Source organism: Drosophila pseudoobscura, chromosome X, assembly GCF_009870125.1.
Source record: "Drosophila pseudoobscura strain MV-25-SWS-2005 chromosome X, UCI_Dpse_MV25, whole genome shotgun sequence".
In the NCBI taxonomy this organism is placed as follows: domain Eukaryota; kingdom Metazoa; phylum Arthropoda; class Insecta; order Diptera; family Drosophilidae; genus Drosophila; species Drosophila pseudoobscura.
In genome coordinates, this window is record NC_046683.1 from 52,396,126 (window position 1) to 52,420,686 (window position 24,561).

Genomic DNA, 24,561 nt, shown 5'->3' on the forward strand with positions numbered 1-24,561 from the left:
TACTTAATTCTCTTGAAGAATGTCTTTCCATTCTTGAAGTGAATACTATGCGGCCTCCCTACCCTTCATTGGGCTTGAACTGGTTCGCTTCCTCAACCCACATACCTCTTGGCAACATGGAATTCAACGGCAGTTGCAGTTGCCACACTGCCATATATGTTGCTGCATCACCAAAATGTCGCCCAGCAGCAACAGCAATTGCTGCTGACGTCGACGCGGAGACAAAAAACACGCTGCCAAGTGATGCGGCGCCCAGCAGCAGGCTGCACGTGGATGTTGCACAGTGGCACAACAGAAGAACCAGCAGCAACAGTAGTAGTAGTAGTAGTAGTAGTAGTAGTAGAAGTAGAAGAAGTAGAACTAGTAGCAGCGGCCGCAGCTACTGGCAGCTGGGAGCTCGGATCTGGCAACGTGTGGCAGGCTAAAACCGCGTGGCAGCAACAAGAACAGCTTTGGCTTCGTGTGCGAGAGAGGTTTCGGCTGCTGCTGCTGCTGCTGTTCGTGGGATTTGAGTTGAAGATGTGGCCGTTGTCGTTGCCATTGGGGGCTCTGAGTGTTGCTGTGGCATGTGGCATAGGGAAATGGTTGAGGCTTTCCACGATCCCTGTCCCGTCCCGTCCCATCCCGCTCCCTGGCTGCTCTCGTTAAAGTGCCAACATGTCCAGTTGCTTATCAGTCAACTCAGTTTTTCCGCCGCTTGTCATAAATTATGGGAACTGTTGCAGTTTTATGGCCGCCTTTTGTTTGAACAGCAGGAACCCCAGAGTGGCACACCCACACCCACAGCCACTCACACATACATGTGCATACACTGCGCACACGCTCACACACTCGCAGAGGGAAGACTCACGCGTGGTCGCCGCGATAACTCATCCAAGTCACGCCGTCTGACGCTGCTGCTGCCGCTGCCCTGCCGCCGCGGTCTCCGACATGTTCCGCTTTCGCCATCAGAGGGAGAGTTCATCTAACAGCGGGAAGAGATGGTCTAAAAACCGCCTAGCATTTCCTGCCAATCCCCGTGGCATGCCCCTCCCTCCACCCACCAGCAGCATCGCCGCATTGCAAATCAGTTTTGAAATGCAGCGACGCACGCAAGAAATGAGCTCTCGTTTGAAATTCAAACATTTTAGTCGCCTCCTTGCCGCACTCCACCTCCACCTCTACCTCTACTCAGCACCCTTTCGCCTCTCCCCTCCCCCTCTCGCACCCTCTGTGTGGCACTCCTCACTTATTCATTGGTGCGTGTGTTGGCAAATGCCAAACATTTTTAGATGCGACTGCGAACTGAAGCTTGTAAATACTTTGGAGTTTTCGCAAAAGTGGAAAAAGATTTGCTGCCGTCGCAGTTTGAGGCATTTACAGTACTCGCTGTTGCCGTTGTTGTTGCTTCTGGCGCAGCAGAGTATTTGCTGTACGCGTCTTTTCCGCGCTGCGATTGGCATTCCTCCAGCAGTGGAACAGTGGATGGAAATGGTGGCGGAGGAGGAGGCACTGGCGGGCCCTGTAACCGAGTCGGAAATGAGTGAAGCAAACATTTTTAATGCATTTTTAATTAATTTTTTGCTGCCTGAATGGTTGGGTGGTGGGGCGCAGGGCCAGTGGCAGGGGCAGGGGCAGGGGCAGCTGCCAACGGAAGAAGACAAAGTTGCCACGGATGTTAACTGTTAACTGTTCTTGTCGGGGAATTGGTAGAGCCGGAACTTTTCCAAAGAGTCTTTTGCCATTAAAAGGATTGCGGAGACATTAAATAAAACAAGAAGGAAATTGTCAAACAATGGGAAAAATGTAAGTTGTGTCTGAATGGGAATGGTATAGAGATTCAGAGGGAGAACTATCCAATTCTCAGGCAGAGGTACCTTTTTTATGGTTCGACATAAACCGAAACAGGAGGAGGATTCAGACAGTTCTTAAACTGATTCTGTAATGGACCAAAGTGGCATAGTTTCCACACAGGAAACCAGTGATTAAACACCCACATCCACATCTAAAACTGAAAGGCTAACGATACCCGGCATCGGCATGTTTTACCATCAATTATTGAAACACCACTCATCCGAATGCCCATTCAATTGCATCTTAACTTGAACCATAATTTCCTCCGCTCAATTAGGACCAAAGATCCGTGCCCAACAATCGTAAAAATCAACCCACCAGCCCCACATTTACGTTAACAGAGAGAGAGAGAGAGAGCCGGAGCTGTGTACATATCTGCCTCCTCATCAGCAGAACAGCAGAACATCAGAGTAGAAGAGTAGCAAAGTTGGGAGTTAAACACACCTCTTTACGAGCATGAATACCATCATCCTCTGTCTAGAGCACTAACCCTGATAGAGCCATCAATTAATTAAGCCAAACGAAGCACCAAGAAATAGTAGAAATTATCAATTACATGGCCCCAAGAAGTGGGCATTAAAAATTATGAAACTCCCTGAACCGACTTCGAGTCCAACTCCAACCAAAACTACGAGCAGTACTACCAGTGACCAGGAACCACGACTCCCCTATGCCATAAAAAGCGAGACTGTTATCATAAAAGATAAGAAAGCGAGGCAGGTCGTAAACGAGCCATGTGGATGCTGGAATGCCGAGTGAGGAACGTATGTAGTTCCGCACACTTGAGTTCCACAAACAATGTCCGTGTGAATGGAAGGAAACTGGTTGTTGCTGCCGCCGCTACAGCTGCTCTGTGCCGCTGCCACTGCCACATCCACTACCTCTGCCTCTGCCTCTGCCTCTGCTTGTGTGTCTGCCTCTGAGCTCCGGCGCGGCCTGGCCTGGTCTGGCCCGGCCCGGCCTGGCCTATTGAATGTGCATCAAAATTTATGTGGCCTTTTTTAGTCGTTTGCGTTGAGCCAGCGGAAGCGAACGTCGTCGTCGGAGCAACAGCCTCACATCGCGCGTCGTGTGTTGCCGTCGTGATTCGAGTGGATAGTGGGATATTTTTTGTACGCCAGTGCTCGAATTGCACTGCCATACGAGTACGAGTGCGAGTACGAGTACGAGTACGAGTTCGAGTCTGAGCGGAGCGTCAGATCTATAGAGAGTGCCAGAGAAGCCAGCGATGATTTCGTAATAGTCCAAAAAGTGTGTGCATTCAATAGGAAATAGTCGCACCACAAATGATAGCATTTTGTATTTCTGCAGTTCAAAATACTTTTCAAATTTCTATAATAATTTTAGACAATTCCAAAAATAATCAAATCATTTAATTTAAACAAAAATCGTCCAGTATATTTAAAAAAATATATTTATTTGAACAAAGATCCTCAACAAAAAGTGACTTTTTTTGTTTATCTTTTCTTTGTAGTTTCGAATATAAATTGTGTAATTTAAAACAACCGAAAAACGCATAGGTGGATTGTGGATTTAAATGTTAACCAATATTCCCAAAAATCAATCTTCCTGCAAAGATCATTGAACAAAGACTCAAAGATTCATACACATTCGTTTTGGGCCTGGCCGAGTGACCTTTCCATTCGAAGCTTTGAACTGTGCAACCTGTTGCTGTTGCTGTTACTGTTGCTGGCATTTGTGGACACTTTTCCAATCGGATGGAAGTCGCTCCCATTGCACAATCCCATTCCCCCCGTTTAAATAAGGTACGAGTACGAGCATGTTATCTACTATGTATGTATGTATGTTTAAACATCATTAAATAATTATGAAATCAGTTTAAATCTAAGCGCCCGAGACAGTGGAAATTAATCAAGCCGCGCTGGGTAGGCACAAAATATGCAAATTAAATTGAGGAAGTCGCTGATTGTTACACTTTGTTGGCCAGCAGCAAAGAGAACTTGTTCTCTACTCCCATCCCCCCCATCCTTCATTCACGTCCTAGTCTGTCTGTCTCTTTCTTCTCTCGAGAAGCGTGAGAATATTCACTGGCCATTAATTAGCCAAAAGAAATCATTTGAGAGCCATCGACAAGAGTGCGGGTTCCGCTGGCAGTGAGGCATATGTGGAGTGTGGTGTGTGGTGGGACTCGGACTCCCAACTAATTGCTGGAGATCTTATAAGAAACGAACACGCCATTCCACCGGCTGCTGGCTGCTGGCTGCTGTCTGCTGTCTGCCGTCTGTGGAGGAGTGCAAAACAATTGAAGGAATGGAATTACCAGAAATATGTATGCTCAAATCTCTGGCTAGAGATTATCCCCCAGCCCCCTCTCCGCAAATGCTTCGATGTCTTAAAGTGCTCGTGAACAGCATAAATCACACCCCAGTCCGAGTAACCATGTTGCACAGCATGGTACAGAGCCAGAGAGCCGCAGAGAGACCAGGCCGAGGCCGAGGCCCAGGCCCGAGCCCGAGCCAAACCCCATACCAGACTCATTAAGGTTTTAATTTACAAGTTTAACTGGAGATTTAAACACTGAGATTTATATGCGTGCCGCGAAAGGCAATAATCAACGGCAACAACCAGCAATCACGTAGTGCTACAAAACCAGCAACAAACCTGCAACAACAACATGCGCCAATGTCCACCTACGCAGATTGGTTAAACAAACCTTCAATGAGGGGCCCCGCGAGGGCAGCCTCTGGCCCAGGCTCCGCCTGTGTCTGTGCCAGTGCCAGTGCCAGTGCCAGTGCCAGTGTCTGGGTGTAATCGAATATGCAACTCATGAGGGAAACTTTAAAACAAAACATGACAACTGCAACATCAGCCACAGCACCAGCCCCTGCCACAGCCACAGCCACAGCCGCGGCAACAACAACAACAGTAACGCAGACGATGAAGATTTGTGCAAACAGACAGACATTAAAATCATTTAGTTGGCAGAGAGGGAAGATGATGCTCAGCCAAATCAAGAAAGAAAGTGTAGATGCGGGTGTAGTCTGCAGATCGTGGGATCATAAGAAGGTCCTTTATCTGGGAGATTCTATATGGCAATGGTAATTCAGATGAAAACAAGTCTAAGATACTGTCTTCAGGCATGGCTAGATCGATTCTATATACTTTATACGGTCGCAAGAGCAAAGAGGGAACCCGTTGCCTCACAAACATCTAGCCAAAATCATATGGCCCTTTTGCGTAAAGGGTATAGAAAAAACCGAAATTACTGAGTTGATTAAGCCAGCCTTGAAAGGGAGGGGAAGGAGGGGGTTTGGAAGAGGCCTGACCTTACACAACAGCAGCAGTAGCTCTACTGGGGGCAGCACCAGTAGCAGCAGTGGGAGACAGAGGCCCATCAGCAGCATCCGAAATGGCAGGAGTGGACGAGGCAGGGGCCGACGCAGGGGCAGCTTCAGCTGCAGCCACGCACCTGCAACAGCCGCCAATCATTCAGCTGCAGCAGCAGCAACAGAGACAGACTTGAACGGAGAGAAGATCTCTCGCTGAGGAGGAGGAGGAGAAGACTCTCTGGAGCAACACGTGCATGTGATTTGAGAGACAAAAACCGTTCTAATTTCTCAACTGTCAGCCGAGAGATGCGACCTCCTCCTCCTCGGCAGCCCCGCCCGGAGCACATCCCTCCCTTCTCCCCCCCTCACCAGACCCAACTCGTTAGCCGACTCTGTTGCCATAGCAATTATGTGTGTGGCAGCCCCATAGCAGTACAAAAGAAGGTCGGCACTGCTGCTGTTGCACTGGTAGTGGCACTGGCACTGGTTTTGACTCTGCCTCTCGGCCTTTGCTCATGTCTTCATTTTTGAGCAGTCTTTTTGCACGAGCAGCAGCAGCAGCAGCTACAGCAGCAACAAAAACTACACATGTTGCAAGGAGAAAAAGCAACAAACAAACAGGAGAAAGAGAGAAACGCTTTTGTTTGTTTGTTTGTTTGTTTGCATTGCCAACACTTTTGGCCTTTGGCGCTGATGTTAACCCCACTGTGGCACCACGGGCCCACCCGCCCTTGTTGCCTTTATTAAGCAACCGCAGCGATTCACTTGCTGCAACACCAAAAGCAACAGAAACAACACCAACACCAACAGCAACAGCAATAGCAACATTACTAAAAGAAACAGAAACTCCCCACCCCACTCCACCCCCCTTAAAAGCAGCAACAACACAAATCGGGGGGATTTGTGTACCCTTTTAATGGAGTATTACGATCTTGAAAAGATGCTTGCATTGAGGGCAATAAAGAGTTTCATACAGCATTCTGTAGAGAATTCTGAAGAGAATTCTGAAGAGAATACAAGGATTAACGGTAGGCAGACTGAAAACAATGGAAACCCCAACGAAGAGGTAGTCAATCGATTCCAGAAATATAAATGGTATTATAGTATGTATGAAAAATTCACATTTCAAAGAGAAATATTCCCGGTTTTTCATTTGAAAGACACTTCCAAGGATATTTTCTATTGCTGCAGACAGCCTCACCCCTATATCACATCGTAAGAAAAATCGGTGTTCCCAAAAGTGTATCTCTTTAGCCTCAAATGCAGCCCAAGCGAAACTTTTGTTCATAGCTTTTGCATGTTATATAAAAATCGTAGCACTATTTTCTATGTATTGTCATAGTAGGGGCAATGGCAATCCGCGTAAGAGTATCCACAGTGTCGGCCACCCCAAAAGTCATCCTTCATTTCTTCTTTAATAGTTATTTTTTTTAGCTGGAAACAAGTTTTTTAGCTGGAAACTTGGGTCTCGGGGACCCTCTGGTGTTGACGTCCCCGCTTGTTGTCGATTTGGTTTTGCTGCTCATTCGCTTGCCCCTCCCCTCCCCTGCCATGCCCTGGCCTGCCCTGCCCCCTCTTCGCTGTCTCTAATTTGCACCGCTTTAATTTTTGCCTTTTTATTTGCAACACTTGTCGTTTAAATGCAGCAGCAACAGAGGCAGCACCAGCAGCAGCAGCAGGAACAGCAACAGCAACAGCCGGGCAAAGTGTGGCCAATAAATTAAAGCAAGCCAAAAACAGAAACAACAACAAGAAACCAACTTAAAAAACTTAAAAAAAGAGACACTGACTCGGCCAGAAATATCATCAAAAGAGCAAGTGCCTGTTGGCTGGTGTTTGCGAGTCAGTGGTCCGCAGAAGGAAATTATCTATGTGTGGCGGCTGCCAGGTTCTCAGCTCAGCCTCGAAAGGAGTCTCGAGTCTCCCCCCGGCCCCACTCTGCTGTCGCCAGTCGTGGGTCTCTCTGGCTGTTGGTTATTCCGTGGCATGGCACAATCGCAACAAATGGCATTTTTATTGATATTTCGCTCGGTTTGCCTGGCAGCCGCATGTTGAAATATGCGCGCCACCTGTTGATTTTGTTTGGCGATTGCCACAAGGCTCTCAGCACTCGGGGGCCGCGGGGTACTAGCACCACTCCACTCCACTCCATCGTAGGAGCTGCTGGTGGCTGTTGGCTGTTGGCTGGTGGCTCTACTTCTGGGCCTGGGGTCCCGCGACTCGTGATTTGCAGTGCAAATTAAAAGCGAGGGCGCTGCATATAAATAGCAATTTGGACAGGGGAATTAAGGTAAACGACTGCGGGAACTACAAATCTCACAAATACTAGCGACTCGTACTCCTGCCACAGCGAAGAACTACGGAAGAAATACGGAGATCGTTCAGTGTGTCTGTCACATAATAGAGTGGCATTATATCAACGGCGTGACTTTAATTTCGAACAAATTAAACAGAGGAAGCAGGGGAAGCCGGGGAAGGAGTTAAAATGATGTTCGAATTCCTCTAGAGATGATCTCAAAAACCTTTGAGGAATAGTCCAAAAAATAAATAATACTCTAAAGAAAACATCCTCAAGAAAGACTCGTACAGGATAGAATAAAGAGGAAAGACAGAAAAAAAATATAGACAGCTGTCAGAAATAGTTGAAACTGAATCTTCTTCGTTTTATGAACTTTAATTATTAAGCTATTTATTCTAAGATTTCTTTGGAAAACAGAACTCCTTTCTAATCCCAAAAACTTTCCATTCGAAGAAGACAGAAGACTTCGTTTTCTGTGAATCAATAAAAAGAACGAATGACTTTGCCTCTTCATCCCTCTGAAAAAAGAAATACGAAAAGTTTCGGGCAATAAAACTTCCAACTAAATTCCAATTTTATCACTTGCTTGCTTACCCACTCGAAGAAAACCTCAACTTTATCAGAGGAATTGCATCCAATTAAAGGTATTTTCCGAGTAAGTATTTTGTGGGTTGCATTTTCGTTTGCTCTAATAAGATAAGTCTGTCAAGGGGCAGGGGAAGTGGAAATGGAAATGCATTCGCAGTTAGAGCTGCAGAGACCAAGAGACCGGAGACCGGAGACCGAAGACCGAAGACCCAAGACCGAAAGACCGCAGCCCTAAGCCCCTGCTATAAAGTCGTAGATGTTGACAGAGAGACGACAGCCAGAGATGTAGATAAAGCGCTGATAAGCAGCAAATTTGACAGCCATAAAGCAAACAACAAACTGACGGACAGGTAGAAGATATATGGGAGTGGGAACTGAAATTACTCCAAAGCAGGAGCAGGAGTTGGAGTCTCTCCGCAGTCGGAATCGGGGAATCGGGGAATCGGAGTCGGAGGGCAATGAAAATTAATGAAACCCGTTTCGAGCATTCTTTTTTTATTGTATTCCGTCTGTCGTTTAATTAAAAGACAATCAAAAGCTGAAGCCGATGGGGCAGCTGGATCCCCAGAAAACAGGAACAAAGGCGGGGGAACGGAGGTGGAGATGGAGATGGAGAATCCTACCGAAGAGTAGAGAGATGCCAAGAGTTCATCATGGGAATCCAGAGCAGAGAATCCCAGCTACAGAGACTTCAAGAGGGAACTGGAACTCTCGAACTGAACCTGGGACACCACACAAAAACCTGCTTCGGGATTCTTTATCGACATGTTTATGGGCTTCGTATGCCCCCGAGTATCCAGAACAAGAAGTCCAACAAATGTATAAATATTTACACGAAATATTTACGATTAGGAAGGGAAGCACAAAGAAGCAGGAGGCGGGCGGCGGCGGCGGGCGGAGGCGGAGGCGGAGGCAGGAGCCAGGAGTCACAGTGGGGCAACCGCAATATCGCCGCCTCTTAATGAAATGCTAACGATATTCATTGGAAAAATCAAAAGCGTAACGAGCCAAGTGAAAACCGCAGAGATGCCAACACAGGCAGGCCACAGCCTCGGCCTCGGCATCAGCATCAGCCGGCCAAAATGGGATAGACCCTGGCCAGAAGAAGCCGCAGCCACAGCCATAGCCACAGCCACAGCAGCAGCCGCAGCAGCGGCACCAGAGTTTACATTACAAAATGTTGCAACAAAAGAAAATTATGTAAATGCTGGGAAATTGTTTCGACCGTTTTCCTAGCTATCGCTCCGCCTCTACCTCGGCAACCCGGCAATTTTCACCGAGCATTTTCGGCAAATCAATTTCAATTGGGATTCGGGCTCCATCAGCCCGAGGGAGGTTCAGCCATTGGGCGGGGCAGGGGCTGGGGCCGGGACCATGGCTTATAATAATAATTGAATACATTGAATGTGGCAGAGAGATGTGGTAGGGGGAGAGCCCCCCCTCAGGGGAGAGCAGCAACAGCAGTCGAGAGGCAGGTGTAAGTCGGCCAAATGGAAACGCTTTGACTTCCATAATGAAAATGCTACTATTTTGCTGTTGTTGCTGTTGCTGTTGCTGGTGCAGTTATTGGCAAAAGCCTGCGGTTATTGCCTGACTATTATTGTGAGTCAATGCCTTTTGGCCAGGCTGAAATGCAATTGCGTTTGCTTTGAGCCAAAAGCCAAAGATCGAAGATGGCTACAGAGAGATGCGATGCGAAACCAGTTGGAATGTATAATTAAACCAAATATGTTTTATGATTGGACCCCGAAAATGGGGTTAAGCACTCGTCCTCGTTCCCTCGTCCTCTCGCTCTCTCTCTCTTTCTCGTGCACGTTCCATGCCTCATCTCATTTGCATGGCATGCTGCTGCTGCTGCTGCTGCTGATGTTGCATCCTACAATTATCCCATCGTAACTCGGGATATACCTGGTGCTTGTATCGTTCGTAACTCACGAAACGAACGACCACACAACGATGTAAATCAGTTCATCAGTATCATCGTCGTCCACGCTCGTCGAGATCCCCCCTTTGCCTATGCCATTCCTCATGTCTTAGCCCATCATTCAGCTCAAATCCCATACCCTCCTCATCCCTGCTGCTCTCTTGGCCATCATCCTGTAGCCACTGTAATAACTGTAACTCTTCATCAAAATAATGTAATTATCCAAATTGTTTTCTTTGAAATTTGTTTACATCATTCCTTCAGTTCCTCTCGCGAATCTCAGCAAAAAACAACAACAACAACAACAAATTACGAAGGTTGCAAAAAACGAGTAGGAAGATAAATAAGTGGAAGATTGCAACGATCTATGGATACCCTTTCCTGAAGTTGCTTTAAAGCACTTCCCTTTTAAATTAAATTACAAATATTGTATATTGTCCCACAGGCCCTTGGAAACTATAGCCACCCTCTGGCCACTCAGACGCTTTGCTTTCTGCCAATTTGCCACAAATTTCAGCTGACATTTATTGGACCCTAAGCTAGGGAAAGAGCTTAAAAATTCCATCTGTAGCATGCAATGCAAAGCGGTTCCCGTTAAGAGCCACTTGAAGTCATGCAATACACACACGTTCTCGCAGATATAAGCACACACAGATACACAGATACGCAGATACGCAGATACAAGTGCAGATGTGTGGACAGCAGGCACAAATAAATGTACACACATATAAAGACCCACAAGCAGCTTCTGCTGGTGATGCTGCTGCTGCTGCTGCTGCTGCTTTGGCTACAGCTTTTGCACTTTTCCAAACCAACGCTTCAGCAACAATTTCATTATAGCGCCAGCAGCAGCATCAGCATCAGCATTATCATGCAACTTTAGCGCCAACACATCATCTGCATCCACATGCACATCATCTCTCTCTCTCTGCAATCTGCCTTCTGCCTCCTGCCACATGCCACAAGCAGCAGCATAATCTTCATTATCATTAAAGCAGAGCACAGGAAAGCGCCGCTAAACTGTTTAACGTTTCTTTTTTCCATCCCTTTTTTTGTTCGAAGCTTCCGCTTTTGCTTTTTATCCGCTCCCTGGGACTCCCTTTCTCCCTGGAATTTCCCTCTCTGTATGCTAAGTACTTGGTCGGAACAGATCCTGAATATACTACACATACATATGCATATACTCGCAGCACTCGTATGTTTGCTATAATCCGTTTTGGTAGTTGCATTTTAATTGCATTCCACACTTACGTTGAAAACTTTGTACGGGCTTCGTTTTCCCTTACTTTTTTAATGAAATATATTAGTGAATGAGAGAGAGAGTGGGAAAAATAGGGACAAGAGAGCAAAGAGAGTTAGAAAAGTGCGTTTAAAGAGGGACATGAGGCATGGGGAATGGGGCATGGAGCATCAGGGGGATACATTTGAAGCCGTCACTCAAAGTGGCATTTCACACTGTTCAAAAAAATTGAGCCGGAAGGCTCTTAACTTTCAAGTGGCGGCTTCCCCATTCCATCCCATCCATCCATTTAGAAAGCATCTCCAATCTCCAATCCAAAGTAACTTCAAGCTGAAGTGCACTGAAGTATCTGCCTCCGTTCCTTTCCGTTCCGTTCCGTTCCGTTACCGGGATAGTTTCGATGCTGCGTTCGATCACTTTTCCACTCAATTGTCGGTCTAATTGCTTTGAAAATATTTTTTCGACTCTCTTGTTGCTGTTGCTGTTGCTGTGTTGCCACTTTGGGGAATACTCGTACGTACAGGTACAGGAGCACGTTCCCAGGCAAACCGTTCTCTCTCCGTCTCCCTGCGAAGCGCCGCCGCCTAAATTGCTCGCTGTCACCGTCGAGCCGCATGTCAACTACAATAATAATTGTAATAACCAGCGAAGAGCGACGAGACTACGAGTATGAGCCACTCGCATGAGCCATATATTCACGTATGTACATGGCTAACTATTAAGGCCATGTTCTGCTGGCAACAGCCTGACAGGCAGCAGGCAGCGGGCAGCGGGCAGCGGGCAGCGCGCTGGAGGAAGAGCTGGGGCACAATCAAGGCAGCACAGACGATTTACTTTCCAGCATCATCGTGTGGGGCGCCGCTGAACTGGATATTGTCCGCTAAGAATAGCGCCTAAAAGTGGGGAGATATTTTTGGTGGCACGAGGCGAAGGAGCAGACCTGAAAGTAGGGCCTTAAATGGAGACCAAGGTTGCCAGACTCGAAAACAAAGAGTAGAGAAGTTACGAAACTCTAGGAATGTGGGGATCTATGTACATACAAATGTACAATATACCTTATAGGTACAGCATTTACTTGAATTCTCCCTGGAAGATGCATTCAAACTAGAGCCTAATTAAAGAACTTTTTAGTACATAAATGTTCGATCCCATTAAAGGGGAACATTAACCCATCAACCAGTAGCCAGTAGTCGTTTCAATTCGCAATCAATGATCCATTGATCGTGGAATTTGCTTCCACTTAACCCACTTTAAGGGCAAAACAGGCAGCTCGGAATTGGGGAGGGGAGGGTACGAGAGTTACAAGAAAACACTTCCCAGAGACAGGCGAAATCCAGACAACCGATCGAAAATTGCCCAACTTGATTAGCAATTCCAATTAGAAGTTTTCTCATTTCTGACAGACAGACAGACAGACAGACCGAGAGACAGACAGCCGGACATTCAGACATTCAGACAGACAGACAGACAGGCATAGCATTCAGGGGCCACTCCAATCCCAAACAATCTTCAATCCAATCATCATTATGATGTTCATCTGGCATGCACAATAAAAATAAACAGATCATAAATAATATATGAATTCAATTCATATCTAAAAGGATTTGCGGTTAAGACGCCGCCACGCACAAATATGGTTGCGAAACGAGTTTCCACGGAGTGGAGTCCACAGAGTCCACAGAGCCACATCCGAGAGCCGGGAACCGAGAACCGAGAACGGAGATCGCGTAGATGCAACATCCAAACCGAAAAAGGAAACAAAAAACGACATCAGAAAAGCAAAAAGAAAACAAGAAAAACACGTAGCTGCTGTTGCTGCTGCTGCTGCTGCAGCTCCTACGATGCAGCTTCAACTCACTTTTTTCCGCGCTGCAGCGCTGCAGTTCGTCTTCCAGCGATTTCCCAATGCCGGTTGTGAAATTTCTGCCGAGCTGCGAATGTTTCATGGCCAAGTTAACAGGCGCACAGAGCCACAGAGCAGGCGGGCAGCCAGGCAGCCACCGAGAGAGCAGCCAAGTGAGCCGCAATTGCAGTTCAGCCAAGCGATCTAGCCATCGGTGAGAGACAGGAGAGAAAGATTAGCGAGAGAGAGAGAGAGGGAGAGAGACCGAGACAGAGAAACCATCATTAAGTTGTGTTTTGTGGCATGCAACATGCAACAACAACCACTGAAGTTCAAGTTCAAAGCCAGGCCGGGTTCGGGTGCGGGTTCGGGTTCGGGCATGGGTACGGGGACGGGAACGAGTTATTGTTTCTAGACAAGATTCTTTCCACTTATTACACAAGTCATCAGTCGTCAGTCGTCATCCGCCTCGTAATCATCATGCTCTTCATCATCCTCTTCATCTTTGTGGCTGTCATCTTTGACATTAGCTCTGATCTCTGGCTATAACCCTCTTTCCGCTTTCCGCTATCTGCTATCCACTTTCTGCTCTTAACGCTCGAAATTGCAGAAGGCGTTGCCGCATCATTATCAACTGATTGTGTGCATTGATGACCATGCTCCTCGCTTTGGCTCTTCCCTTCCCTTCCCTTCCTCAGATCTCAGATCTCGGATCTCTCAGCAGCTACCGTATGGGGCTATTCGGATCGGATCCAATTTTGTGCACCGGAAAGCGACGACGCAGCACATCAAAAACGAACTCCAACTCTTCCCATTTTGTGGCAGCCCCTGTTTGACGGCACTAATTGTTAATTAATGGAATGCAGGCGTGCCCCGGGGCATGCCCTGGTGCCTGCCTGCCTGCCTGCCTGCCTGCCACTGGCATTCCGATGATTTCCGCCGATTGAAACGGTTGCCGCCGCAAGTCATTCCCCAGATTCTTATACCCAGATATCTTCATTTACTTTATCCTGTCTGCTCGGATGACGGCAAAAGTTACTGCGGAAAATCCCCAAAGCAATTGGAAAAGTCAGCTAGGAAAGGAAAGCGGAAAGCGGTTTGCCTATTGATACTGCACCCGAAAAAAAACACCCAACGAACGAAGGATGAAGATGAAGATGAAGAATGATGCCTCAAAATGTCTCCGAAAACATATTTCATTTTCCCAGTCAACGAGGTAAAAGTTTTTCAATCTGCACATCACCGTGAAGCTCCGTCCTTCCCCCAGTTCCGCAAACTGCAGCTGCAACCACGACACCTTCCAGGTGTTTGGAAACTGTGTCATCATCTCGTGGCATGGCATAACTTTTATTGAACTGTCGCCTGGCATGCAGATGCCAAGTGGAGCCTCTGCTCTCTCTCTCTTCCTGGAAGAGGTCTTGGGGACATCTCTGCCAAAAAGGTGACAAGTGCGGAGTCAAAAGCCGCAGATATTTGTATAAATTATTACAGTCCTGTGCATGTCGATATGCATTTATGATTGCATGTGACATTTGCATGATGTTGCCACACCCCGTGTCGCCTTTCACCTGTCCACCGCCCAGCGCCCCGTACCCCGTACCACTTTCCCACCTCTACTACCCGCTGTAGCTGTGGAACAGCTGACTTTGGCTTATTCCGAGCGGGGTTTCTTTCTCTCTCTCTCTCTCTGTGCAGTCGCGATGGTTTTCTTTTTGTCATTTTTGCTTTTGGTATTTGCACGACACAATCATTAAATAGCCATGGCCAAGTGCTGACAACCAAAGCCACAAAAAACAACAAAAAAACAGCCACAACAGAGGCAACAGCAACAGAAACAGAAACAACAACTACAACAAATTACAAGCTCACATTGTCAGAGTTGCACTTTAGGCGACATAAATTTCATGTACATCGCCAGAGAAATGCCCACAAAAAAGGAACAGAAACGTAGGTCCTCTTGGGGAGTCGGAGGTGCAAATACCCTCACGTGGATCTCCTCGGTGGTTCCTCGGAGAGGACTATCGTAACATTTACTAGAAACGATTGTTCCATCATTTGTGGTATTATTTTCTTAGAATTAATTTGGCTTGGGATAGATCTTCGTTTTAGACTCCTCTGTTATGTAGCCACAAATATGATAATTCTTTTAGGAACTATTTTCCCTATAGCAGATGATTTTAATAATACTACAAAGCCTTGAAAGTTGCATATCTTTTGTAAAGAAGTGTGGGGGGATCTACGAAAATATGATAATAGATAGCATTAGTTATATGTGGCTTCAAATATATATAGTTATGATATCCTTAGAAAGGGTATATACAAAAAGAAGACCAACAGAAGAGCAACAGCCAAGCCAAGAAGGTGTCAATGTACAATTGCAGGCAATGCCGACGCCAACAAGGAGCTCTGTCACAACAAAGAAGCCATTGTTGTTGCTGTAGCTGTTGCACATGCCAAATGTGGACATAGACACGACGCCAAGGAGCCTATGCCTGTACCCCTGTGCCTGTGCCTGTGCCTCTAGAGCGTTCTTGGACACCACCATGGTCTCCAATGGCTAGGTTCTCTTTCTGCGACTGCGACACCAGCTCCGACTCCGACTCCATCTCCGACTCCTACTCCAGCACGGTTACAAAGCATTTCTCACTGTTCTATTGACACACGCAACGTTCTCTCGCGCATGAGTTAAATGCCTTGGAATGTTGCCGCCGTTGCGACCGTTGTTGCTGTGGTTGCTGTTGTTGCTGCTGTTGTCGCCGTTGTCGCCATTTCTTGTGTAATTACGAGAGGCGCATTAGCGCAACAAATCGACCCCACAGAGCTGCATTTAATTAGTCGTAGAGGAGCAGACAGTAGGAGGAACAGAAAGAAGGAGGAGCAGAAGGGAAGGGCAGGGCAGGGCAGGGCAGGGGCTCTGGCAGGATGAGGTCCGACAGCAAACATGTCAAATGAAATTGTTGGCATAATTCATAATTGAACGGCATTCGTGGCTGCCACACGCTGCAGCAGAAACCACAGCACCCAGCACCCAGCTCCGAATACCCATTTCCCATCTCCATTCGCTTTGATGGCTACATAAATTTTCTGATAGGTTTGTTTTTGTGGCGCTCCAACATGGGGATAGATACTCCGGTATACGGGTATTGTTTTGTCGTGCCTCTCTGCACCTTTGTGCCCTGCCCTGCCCTGCCCTGCGCTGCCCTGCTCTGTCCTGCCCCGCCCTGCCCTCTCTGAGACTTCGTTTGAGCCTCATTGCTGGCTCGGATGGCTTGTTGCCATTGTCGAGTGTCTTTTAAATATTGTTGCCTCATTGTTGCCCCTGGGCGCACCTACAACATTTGAAGTTGTTGCACCGTTACTTCTCGCTCTTCAGAGGCACCACCACACGCTGCCTCCTTCTGCTGTGTTCTGTCTGCTGTCTTCTGTCTGACGGGGTATTCATATTACCACAATTCACATGTTGGCCCAGAGCCAGAGCCAGAGCCCACCCAGGTTCAAAGACTGCTGTGACATTCGTTTGTGATTGCTATTGTTGTTTTCTGCAACCACATCCGTTTTGGCCGCATGTTGCACTGTTGCACTGTTGCAGCGTCGCCGCTCATTGATTGACATAAGCGCTTTAAAGACTTTGTCAGCGAGCCCATAAGCCACGACGAGCCCCCAACGATTGGGGTTTCGCATTAAAGACATAAAGACCGAAAAATATGAACCAGAACCACTAGAGAGCGCTGTGGGAACATGTCACAGCGGCAAACATGAGAAACCAAAACAGAAACAGAAACACTTCATATATGACAATCCAGTCGGGCGAGTCCTCTGTCTGAGAGTTCTAAGAGTTGCAGCCGAAAAGGAAAACAATTCCAAACGATTTAACAATGAATTTGGTAACAAAATCTCGTACGAAAATAGAAATAAACGGGGCCGGCACACAGCAAAGGGGGAGACAGACAGACAGACCAGACACGAGTTGGCCACGGGAATAACCATAATATCAATTTCAATAAACTAACAAGCAAATGTGCCAGCGGAAGAGGAGTAGAGTTCATAAGAACTAATACAAGCACACATACGAGGAAGTGGAGGGATATGGCGGATATGAAGGTTGTCATATGGTGGTGCCAGACAGACAAAATAATAGAAGGCGAGACGGCGACAGACAGACACTCCATAAAGGTAAATTTCAATTCCATCTAGAGAGAAAGAGAGCGGGGCAGAGAGAGTTGGAGTTGGGGGATTAAAGTGCGAGTCAGCGCAGAAACTATTGGGCCAGAAGAAAAGTTCAACCTTAAGTTGGGGCAAGGGTTTCCTTAGCATTTCCTTTACCCTTCGACTTGTTCTTGTTTCTCGTGTAATTTTCAATGTCTTTTCTGTTTCCTTGAGAAGATAAAAAGAACTTTTGCTTACCACCAAACAAATAGCAATAAAATGGAAACTTTTTTGCTTTCAAATTTATTGAACTAAACTTTAACTTGATTTGAGCCAAAGTACACAAAAAAAAAAGAAACAGAACTAAGTCTTCTCTGTCTCGCCTGAAAGGGGTAAGAAAGTAGTTCTGGAACCTACTTTTATCTCTCCCTCTGTCTCTCTCTCTATCTGTAAAGGTTAAGGAACTGCAAAAGTTCCATCTTTCAGAGGAAACACCCAGAAGAGTATGCTATGGTTATGTCTGCACATACGAGTATTTGCAGCTTATTAGAGCTGTACGTACAACAGTTTTGCAGCATGGTGATGCATTGTGTGTATGACAAGCTAAATTAACATGTGAGACATGCCATGCCCACACCACACCACACCTCCCCCGAAAGCAGAGACACAAAGTTCTTGTTGCTATTTTGACACTTTACAGAACTTTACATGGAGTGCCAGCAAATGTCAGCACATTTGTGACTTCCCCCGGTCTTCGTTTCGTCGCTACTTCGCTTCTTCGCTTTGCCAAATTAATGCCCGGCCAGCATGGCGTATACTTGTTAAATGCAGATGGAGAACAGAACAGAACAGAACATCACAACTGTCGCTGGGTGTTGCAGTTTGCTTTTCTTACACTTCTGCACAATGATTTCCCTTGCCTTTTGCACTCGTCTTTCCTTTTTTCAATGTTGGCAGGCAGTTCTTTTGTTGCATGCAACAGCAGCCATCTCTTTTGTCTGCTGGAGGATCTTTCGTTCGTTTGCATTGTTCGCGAAGCGTTGAATGTAGGTAAAGTGATGCGCCAACAGAACAGAACAGAACAAAAGTGGGAAACCTTCGGGCAAAGTTAAGGCCTCCTTTTCAGACTTCTCCTTCCTCTTCGTCTTTTTCAACCTTAACCCACATTCGGCTTTCAATTAAGAGACACTTGGCTGGGAACCCGCAAGCCAGAAGACCCAAAAAACCATTGAAGGAAAAGCTTTAAAAATTAATATGCTGAAAATCTGGAAACAATTTGCAAACTAATAGCAAAAGGCTTAAAATCGCATTAAAAGTTTCCTCCCAAGTACCACACAGCACACACACACACACACAGCACACACACACAGACAAACACTACACTACATGTACGGATCCGAGTATCTCGTAGAGAAACAGAGAGATTCAATAAGCAAGGAGACTTGTGGGTTGAAAAAGTTTGCAGTTCGTAAAGGCTTAAAGCCTTAAACAGGGAACAGGGCCAGGACCACGACCAGGACCAGGACCAGGGCCAGGGCCAGGGCCTGAGCAAAAGTGGATGCTGCTTAAGGCAAAAGTTTACAGTTTTCAGTTTTTAAGAAGGAAAAATGCTGTTGTAAAAAAATAAGTCAAGAAATCATCATCAGCAGCAAAAGAAGGGAAAGAAACGAAGGGCGCAGAGCATTACCATAAGGTCCAGAAGTGACCGAGAGGTTGGGTAAAGTTTCTCGCCCCCTTAAGAGCTTCGAAAAGTTTCATATTTTTGGTGAAAGGGTTCTCAAGTGTGGCACGAACTTTTAACAAGCCACTCACGCACACACCTCTCTTGCCCCACAGATGCGCTAAAGGGTTACTAGCCACAACAGCGTCCTACGGATATACATATATACACATATATTTGAAGTGCCCTTCGATATTCATGGCCATGCAGGATATACGGCTACGCCTGGAACCGCAGCTTAGTACAGTCACAGCCACATTCACATCGTCCTCGTCCTCCTCCTCAGCCTCAGCCTCCTCCTCCTCCGCGTCATCGTCGTCATCGAACACGGCTGAGACCACGCTGATTGAGACGGCCCAGAAGTCGCCCGTTGCCACAGAGCAGATCTTCAGGTAGGCAAAAGTAATTTTCCCTAGCTTTCCTTGCCTTCACTTAATTCGTGGAAATCATTTGCTAACTGCCACAGTGAGGCAGCTGCTGGAGCAGGGACAACGAATACATCTCCGCAGCATTACTTCCATCATCATCATCACCATCCGCACCAGCATCCACAGCGTCCGCAGTCGCAGTCGCACACGCACTCGCATCCGCATCCGCACCATCCCAGACGCCACGTGGAGCAGCTGCAGCTGGTGCACAGCCACCACAATGCCCAGGAGCTGCCCGAGCAGGAGCACCAGCATCAGCTGCAACTGCCGCGCTCCCCCAGCTCCGAGGAGGATAATTCACCCACAGAAATGAATAATTGCCGTCGTTTGGTTGATAAACCGCCGCTGGTAAGTCCACAGTGCCACAGTTCCCACTCCCCATTCCCCGTTCCACGTTCTCCATTCTCCACTCCTGCTCCTTTATCAATCTTTTATTTTTGTATATTTTTTTTTTTGTTTGTTAATATTAACTATTAGCCTAGTAGAGGTAGTAGTAGTCGGATGAGGCAGCAGGACCTGCCTTTGGGAGCATTCCTTTTTGTTCGTATTGTTGCCAGGTTTCTTTGTGCATGATTTTTTTCATGGCTTGCAAATTACTTTGCACAGAGCGCATAAATCTGCTTACGCTGGTGGATTTGCCAGGGAGGGCTGAGATGGGGAAAGGGGATCCGGAAATCCATTGAAGCATTAGCTGGGGATGCACTTAATGCCGGAAAATGCCGGCAAAGCAATGCAAATGGCTAAGTGGAAACAACAAAATGAGGAGAGTAGAGGAGAGGAGAGGAGCCTTCAAATTGAGACAACATCAACAGCATTTCAGGAATGAGAAATGAGTAAAAATTGGAAAAAATAATGGCTGGAAAATCCTTTGGGATTCTTGGGTTCCATAGGAATTCACTGTTCTGTTGACTGGCTCTCTCTCTCTCTCTCTCTCTCTCTCTCTCTCTCTCTCTCTCTCTCTCTCTTTTACCGTAACATTTGAGGCACTTGGGGGAAATTGCACTGCTTGAATCGCAATCAAATGCAATTTTCCCTCAACAGTTTTCCGTGTAGTGGACGCACTCGAGGCTGCTGAGTGAAGAGCGGAGAGTGAAGAGCGCAGAGCGGAGAGCGGAAAGTGGAAAGTGGAGAGGGAAGACCAAAGAGTGTTTGCCACTAAACAAGCTGCCCCGAAAAAGAGTTCATTAAATTAATTTGCACAAATGCAAATTTTCTAACTAACGGCACTTTGGCACGCGCCGTTAGCAGAGGAGGAGGAGCTGCTGCAGCGCTTACTGAGAGGCACACTGAGAGAAATGAGAGAAACTGAGAGCTAGAGAAAGCTTTTTATTTCTGCCTATAAATATGGCCCAAGAGAGATGGTAGAGGGTAAATAATCAAAGTCTTTCCCTTCCACGAACCCTTAGAGAGCGAGTATACTCGTACATTCATTGCAAAAATATTCATAAAATGTAACAGAGTTTAAGTTTAAAAATGTATTCAAATTTTCGCTCAGTGCACTCCTAGCAGCGAAAGAGCGATAGAGAAAGAGAGAGACATAAAGGTAGTCAGAGAACAATGCTAGATGTCTGGCAAATGGCAGCCAAATGCCGTTAACTTACTGACTTTATGACACATAAATCGCAGCAGCACCAGCAACAGCAAATGCATCCGACAGTCCCATTGCTGTCACGTGTTTTTCCCCCCTGTACCGTGTACACTGGTCCGTATATAGGCCTAAGAGACAGAGACAGAGACAGAGGGAGACAGAGATAGAAGGGACGGACGGACAATGGGAAACTTTTGTCTGGCGGCGCCTGAAAGTAGGCAACGTGGAAAGTTTTCAACAGATAACGAAGCACCAGGGAGCAAAAAAGAAATAAGAGAAAGGAGAGAAACAAGAGCAAGGAGAATGGGGAATGGGGAATAGGGAAAATCAAATGCCAGAGTGCTCTGAATGTTCTGAATGTTCTGCTCTCAACTTAGACACGTCTATTGTCCCATTGTCTAGGCATACCTTGCCTGCACCACCCACCCATCCGTTGCATTCTTTATAGTTGGGGATTTGTCGAGCATCGAGTTCTCGGAGCTTGAAGCGCCTTCGAGCGTCTGGCAAGTGGCACTTCTTGCATTGTCTTGCCCTGCCCCAACTGGATTTGCATAATGCGTGAGTCCTTTCCAATGTCATTAGCATAATGGGGGCATTAGGACGTTCTGTTCAGAAAGGAGGCCCGGTCCTGATTGCATACTTAATGAAAGAGCCAAGTGCCGTCGCCGTCGCCGCCAATGTGCCAATTTAATTAGCCAATGCAATTGCAAAGACAATGCTCCAACGGGCAGCTTAATCATTCCTTCTACTTCGCGTAGTAGAAGTTCTCCAGAATTAAATGCAGATAACATTTAAGACGCTGTCCGCTGGCCGCTATCCGCTGGCTGCTGGCTGCTGGCTGCGGGCTGCTGGCCACATTATTAAGTAAACTTCTCTCGCGCTTTCATCTCTATAAAATCAACATAATTATCACAAATTAGAGAGGGGTAGATGGCTGATAGCTTGCCCCACATTTTGGATTCGGCGGCTAATTACAAAACGCAATGGGAAACAATTTAAACGGAATCCCACAGAAGGCAGGAAGAGAGGAAGCCAACGCCAATGGCAGAAAACTTTCAATTCAGGCACCAAACTCATTTCAAAGTAATTTTCCGCAGAAGCCAACAAAATGGGGTTGGAGAGTGGGCGAAAGTGGGTGAGTGTGGGGAGGGAGGGCGGGGGCGTGGGCGTGGCAAACACTGGTTAGCATTTTATTGGTAACCAAAAATTTTACACATCAATCTGGGACATTAGAGGGGGGGTAGGGGATGGCGGTACCATGTTGCGGTTCTGGTTTGTGAGAGCCAAAGTGTGTTTGATGTTTCCTGGTTTTGTGTGGGGGGATGCAGAAGGAGTGATAGGGGGACGGGACGGGGGCTTAGGAGAATGCTAGTTTTCAGGGGAAAAGCACAGCTGAAACTACAACAACTAAACAATCCCCAAATGGCGCTGCACCTGCTCTGATATTGGTCAGACAACAATCCCAAATTGCCATTATAGCAATGCGAAAACTTTTACCAAATTGTCAGACAACATGCAACATGCAAAATGTAGCATTTGGCCAACAAACCAACTAACCAATCCTTTCATTTGATCCTCCTCCGTTCTCTGTCCTCTATGCAGGTGAAGCGCCTCACCATGGGCATTGGCCTGCTCCGGGGCACCGAGGACAGCCGCCCACTGGTGCACAACACATGCGGCTCCTCGTTGAACTCGGGCTCATCGCAGACCATTTCGGATGGCTATGTGAACGAGGCCATCTGCGAGCCGGACAAGTATGTGGCCAGTAAATTTGGTGACTCGTGTCGCCAATCGCTCACCGCCCTGGAAACGGCCACACAGCGCCTGCAGGTGGAGCTGCCCGGCAACAAGAAGTATTTGCGGGAGACATGCAGCGGTAAGTGAGGGAGCATGACCGAAAGCCCGCCCGCCCGGGGCCTAGTCGGAAAGGAAATAGTAACCGAAAGTTTCACTCACCCCTTCTCCTCACACACACCCACACGTACACATCTGCAGCTAATTCCAGTCCAAAACTGTTCGCCGGCAATGGATCGCTGCGTCTGGATAACCTTAGCTTGGCCGAGCAACAGGAGCTTAAGGGGGCCGCCTGGTTCCAGGCGGGCATTCCGCGCGAGATCTCACTGGAGGTGCTCTCCCGCCAGAGTCCCGGCGCCTTCCTGGTGCGTCAGAGCAGCACCAAGCCAGGCTGCTTTGCCTTGTCGCTGCGTGTGCCGCCGCCATCACCGCGTGTGGCCCACTATCTGATCCTCAGGACACAGCGGGGCTACAAAATCAAGGTGCGTATGAAATTCATTTTTAATGGAGTTATTACTTATTATTACCCATCCGCTTACTTTGCAGGGCTTCACCAAGGAGTTTAGTTCGCTGAAGGCCTTGATCACCCATCACTCGGTGATGCCGGAGCTGCTGCCCGTGCCGCTGACGCTGCCCAGGCCGGCGCACGTGCGCTCCCACGCCCAGGCACAGGTCTACGGGAGTGGCAGCGGTGGCGGGGGCGGGGACTTTGAAATGTACGGCTCGCTGAATGATTTTCGCAACATGATGGCCGATTTGAATGTGTGACCGTTGGGCGCACTTAATTAATTAAGTAATTATGTCACGTTGATTCAATTAAGCCACCTGGCTTGTCATATTGTCCGGGGTCGCGCGGGGGACGAGATGTGGACGTGGGATGGATGCGACGGGACGGGATGGGGTCCTGTCTGGACAGGATAACAATCTGTTTAATTTGCGTAATTGGCTGTGCTGACGGTTGACGTGGCTACCAATGAATGGGCCGGGGCCGATGCCGATCCATCTGTCCACCAGGTGCTACAAAAATTTGCAAAAAATGTTATGAAAATTGATAATAAAATCAGCCACTGAGCTGGGGTGGAGACTGTGGTCACGGTTGGGCAGATGGGTGAATAGGGATGAGATGGTATGGGATGGGGGTACTCATGTAAGCGCACACACACAAAAAAGAATGTGCTCAAATCACTTTTATGAAACTGATTAAAAAAATGCAAAAAATATGCAATATGTATGTATACGCAAACAGAACATGCCAGTGATTATTATATTGCACGTTTTCATTTGGTTATTTGGCGGAGTGGCAGGTGCAGCAGACAGACATTCGGAATGGGCCAGCAGCGGATTAAATATTAATATGTACTAGTGGAAGAAGTAAGGGGAGGGCGCTAGGGCCTGCCGGGGTCGTCGTACTGCGTAGTAGCCCGCGAATGTTTTGAATGCGGGACTTGGTACAAAGAATGCAGACGCACTGCCAGCACTTACTGTTGGTGTATTAATAACCACTTGGGTAGATAGTATTTTTTTTTTGGAATTACTAATTGTATTGTATTTGTATGTATTTTGTGTAATAAAATTGATAGAAAACAATAAACCGTGCGTTTAACTGTTCTTGCTGCGGAGTAGTGTTGAACAATTCTAACAGCGATCGATAGAAATATCGATCACATGAATGGTCACACTAGCTCAGTATTTGGAATATCGATTAAAACAACTTTAGTGCTATCGCTTTTTAAATTCAAATTAACAACAGACTTCAATAAAACAAGGAAGAATCAATTAAGTCTGAAACGCCTAAGTAAACATTTAAACATAAACATTATTGTTCGCGATAAAAATGCAGCCATTATAAATGCTCAAACAGTTTCGTG

The 24,561-nt window shown here is 47.0% G+C and overlaps 1 protein-coding gene and 1 long non-coding RNA gene across 4 annotated transcripts in view; one reads left to right on the top strand and one right to left on the bottom strand.

The window, feature by feature from the left end:
* The window catches only part of LOC117184673 (uncharacterized), a 38,907-nt gene extending 15,559 nt beyond the window's left edge, over window positions 1-23,348 (bottom strand). Inside the window, exons 1-2 of one of the 2 annotated variants that reach the window (XR_004470086.1) lie at window positions 23,221-23,312; window positions 22,856-23,162 (exon numbers count right to left, since the gene is read on the bottom strand). This is a non-coding gene — a long non-coding RNA (uncharacterized lncRNA). Of the gene's footprint in view, window positions 1-22,855; window positions 23,163-23,220 lie in introns of both variants that reach the window. The other variant, XR_004470085.1, reaches the window with a different exon arrangement.
* Window positions 2,741-24,007, top strand: Egfrap (EGFR adaptor protein). Of its 2 annotated transcripts, XM_002135055.3 has the most exons (7): window positions 2,742-3,084; window positions 3,308-3,599; window positions 19,000-19,275; window positions 19,350-19,659; window positions 22,502-22,775; window positions 22,895-23,175; window positions 23,240-24,007. In XM_002135055.3, exons 3-7 carry the CDS (start codon window positions 19,082-19,084, stop codon window positions 23,459-23,461), a joined length of 1,281 nt encoding a protein of 426 aa, XP_002135091.2. In that variant the 5' UTR covers window positions 2,742-3,084; window positions 3,308-3,599; window positions 19,000-19,081; the 3' UTR covers window positions 23,462-24,007. The 2 variants fall into 2 exon arrangements, with proteins under 2 accessions (XP_033239166.1, XP_002135091.2); XM_033383275.1 differs by lacking the exon at window positions 3,308-3,599 and having other exon boundaries at window positions 2,741-3,084.
* Window positions 24,008-24,561: the final 554 nt, after the last annotated feature.

Bases quoted from the DNA above. Each gene is read 5' to 3' on its own strand.
- Egfrap (XM_033383275.1), top strand. From the start codon at position 19,082: ATGGCCATGCAGGATATACGGCTACGCCTGGAACCGCAGCTTAGTACA. The intron at 22,776-22,894 runs GTAAGTGAGGGA...ACACATCTGCAG, and splicing joins TTTGCGGGAGACATGCAGCG to CTAATTCCAGTCCAAAACTG. The intron at 23,176-23,239 runs GTGCGTATGAAA...CTTACTTTGCAG, and splicing joins AGCGGGGCTACAAAATCAAG to GGCTTCACCAAGGAGTTTAG.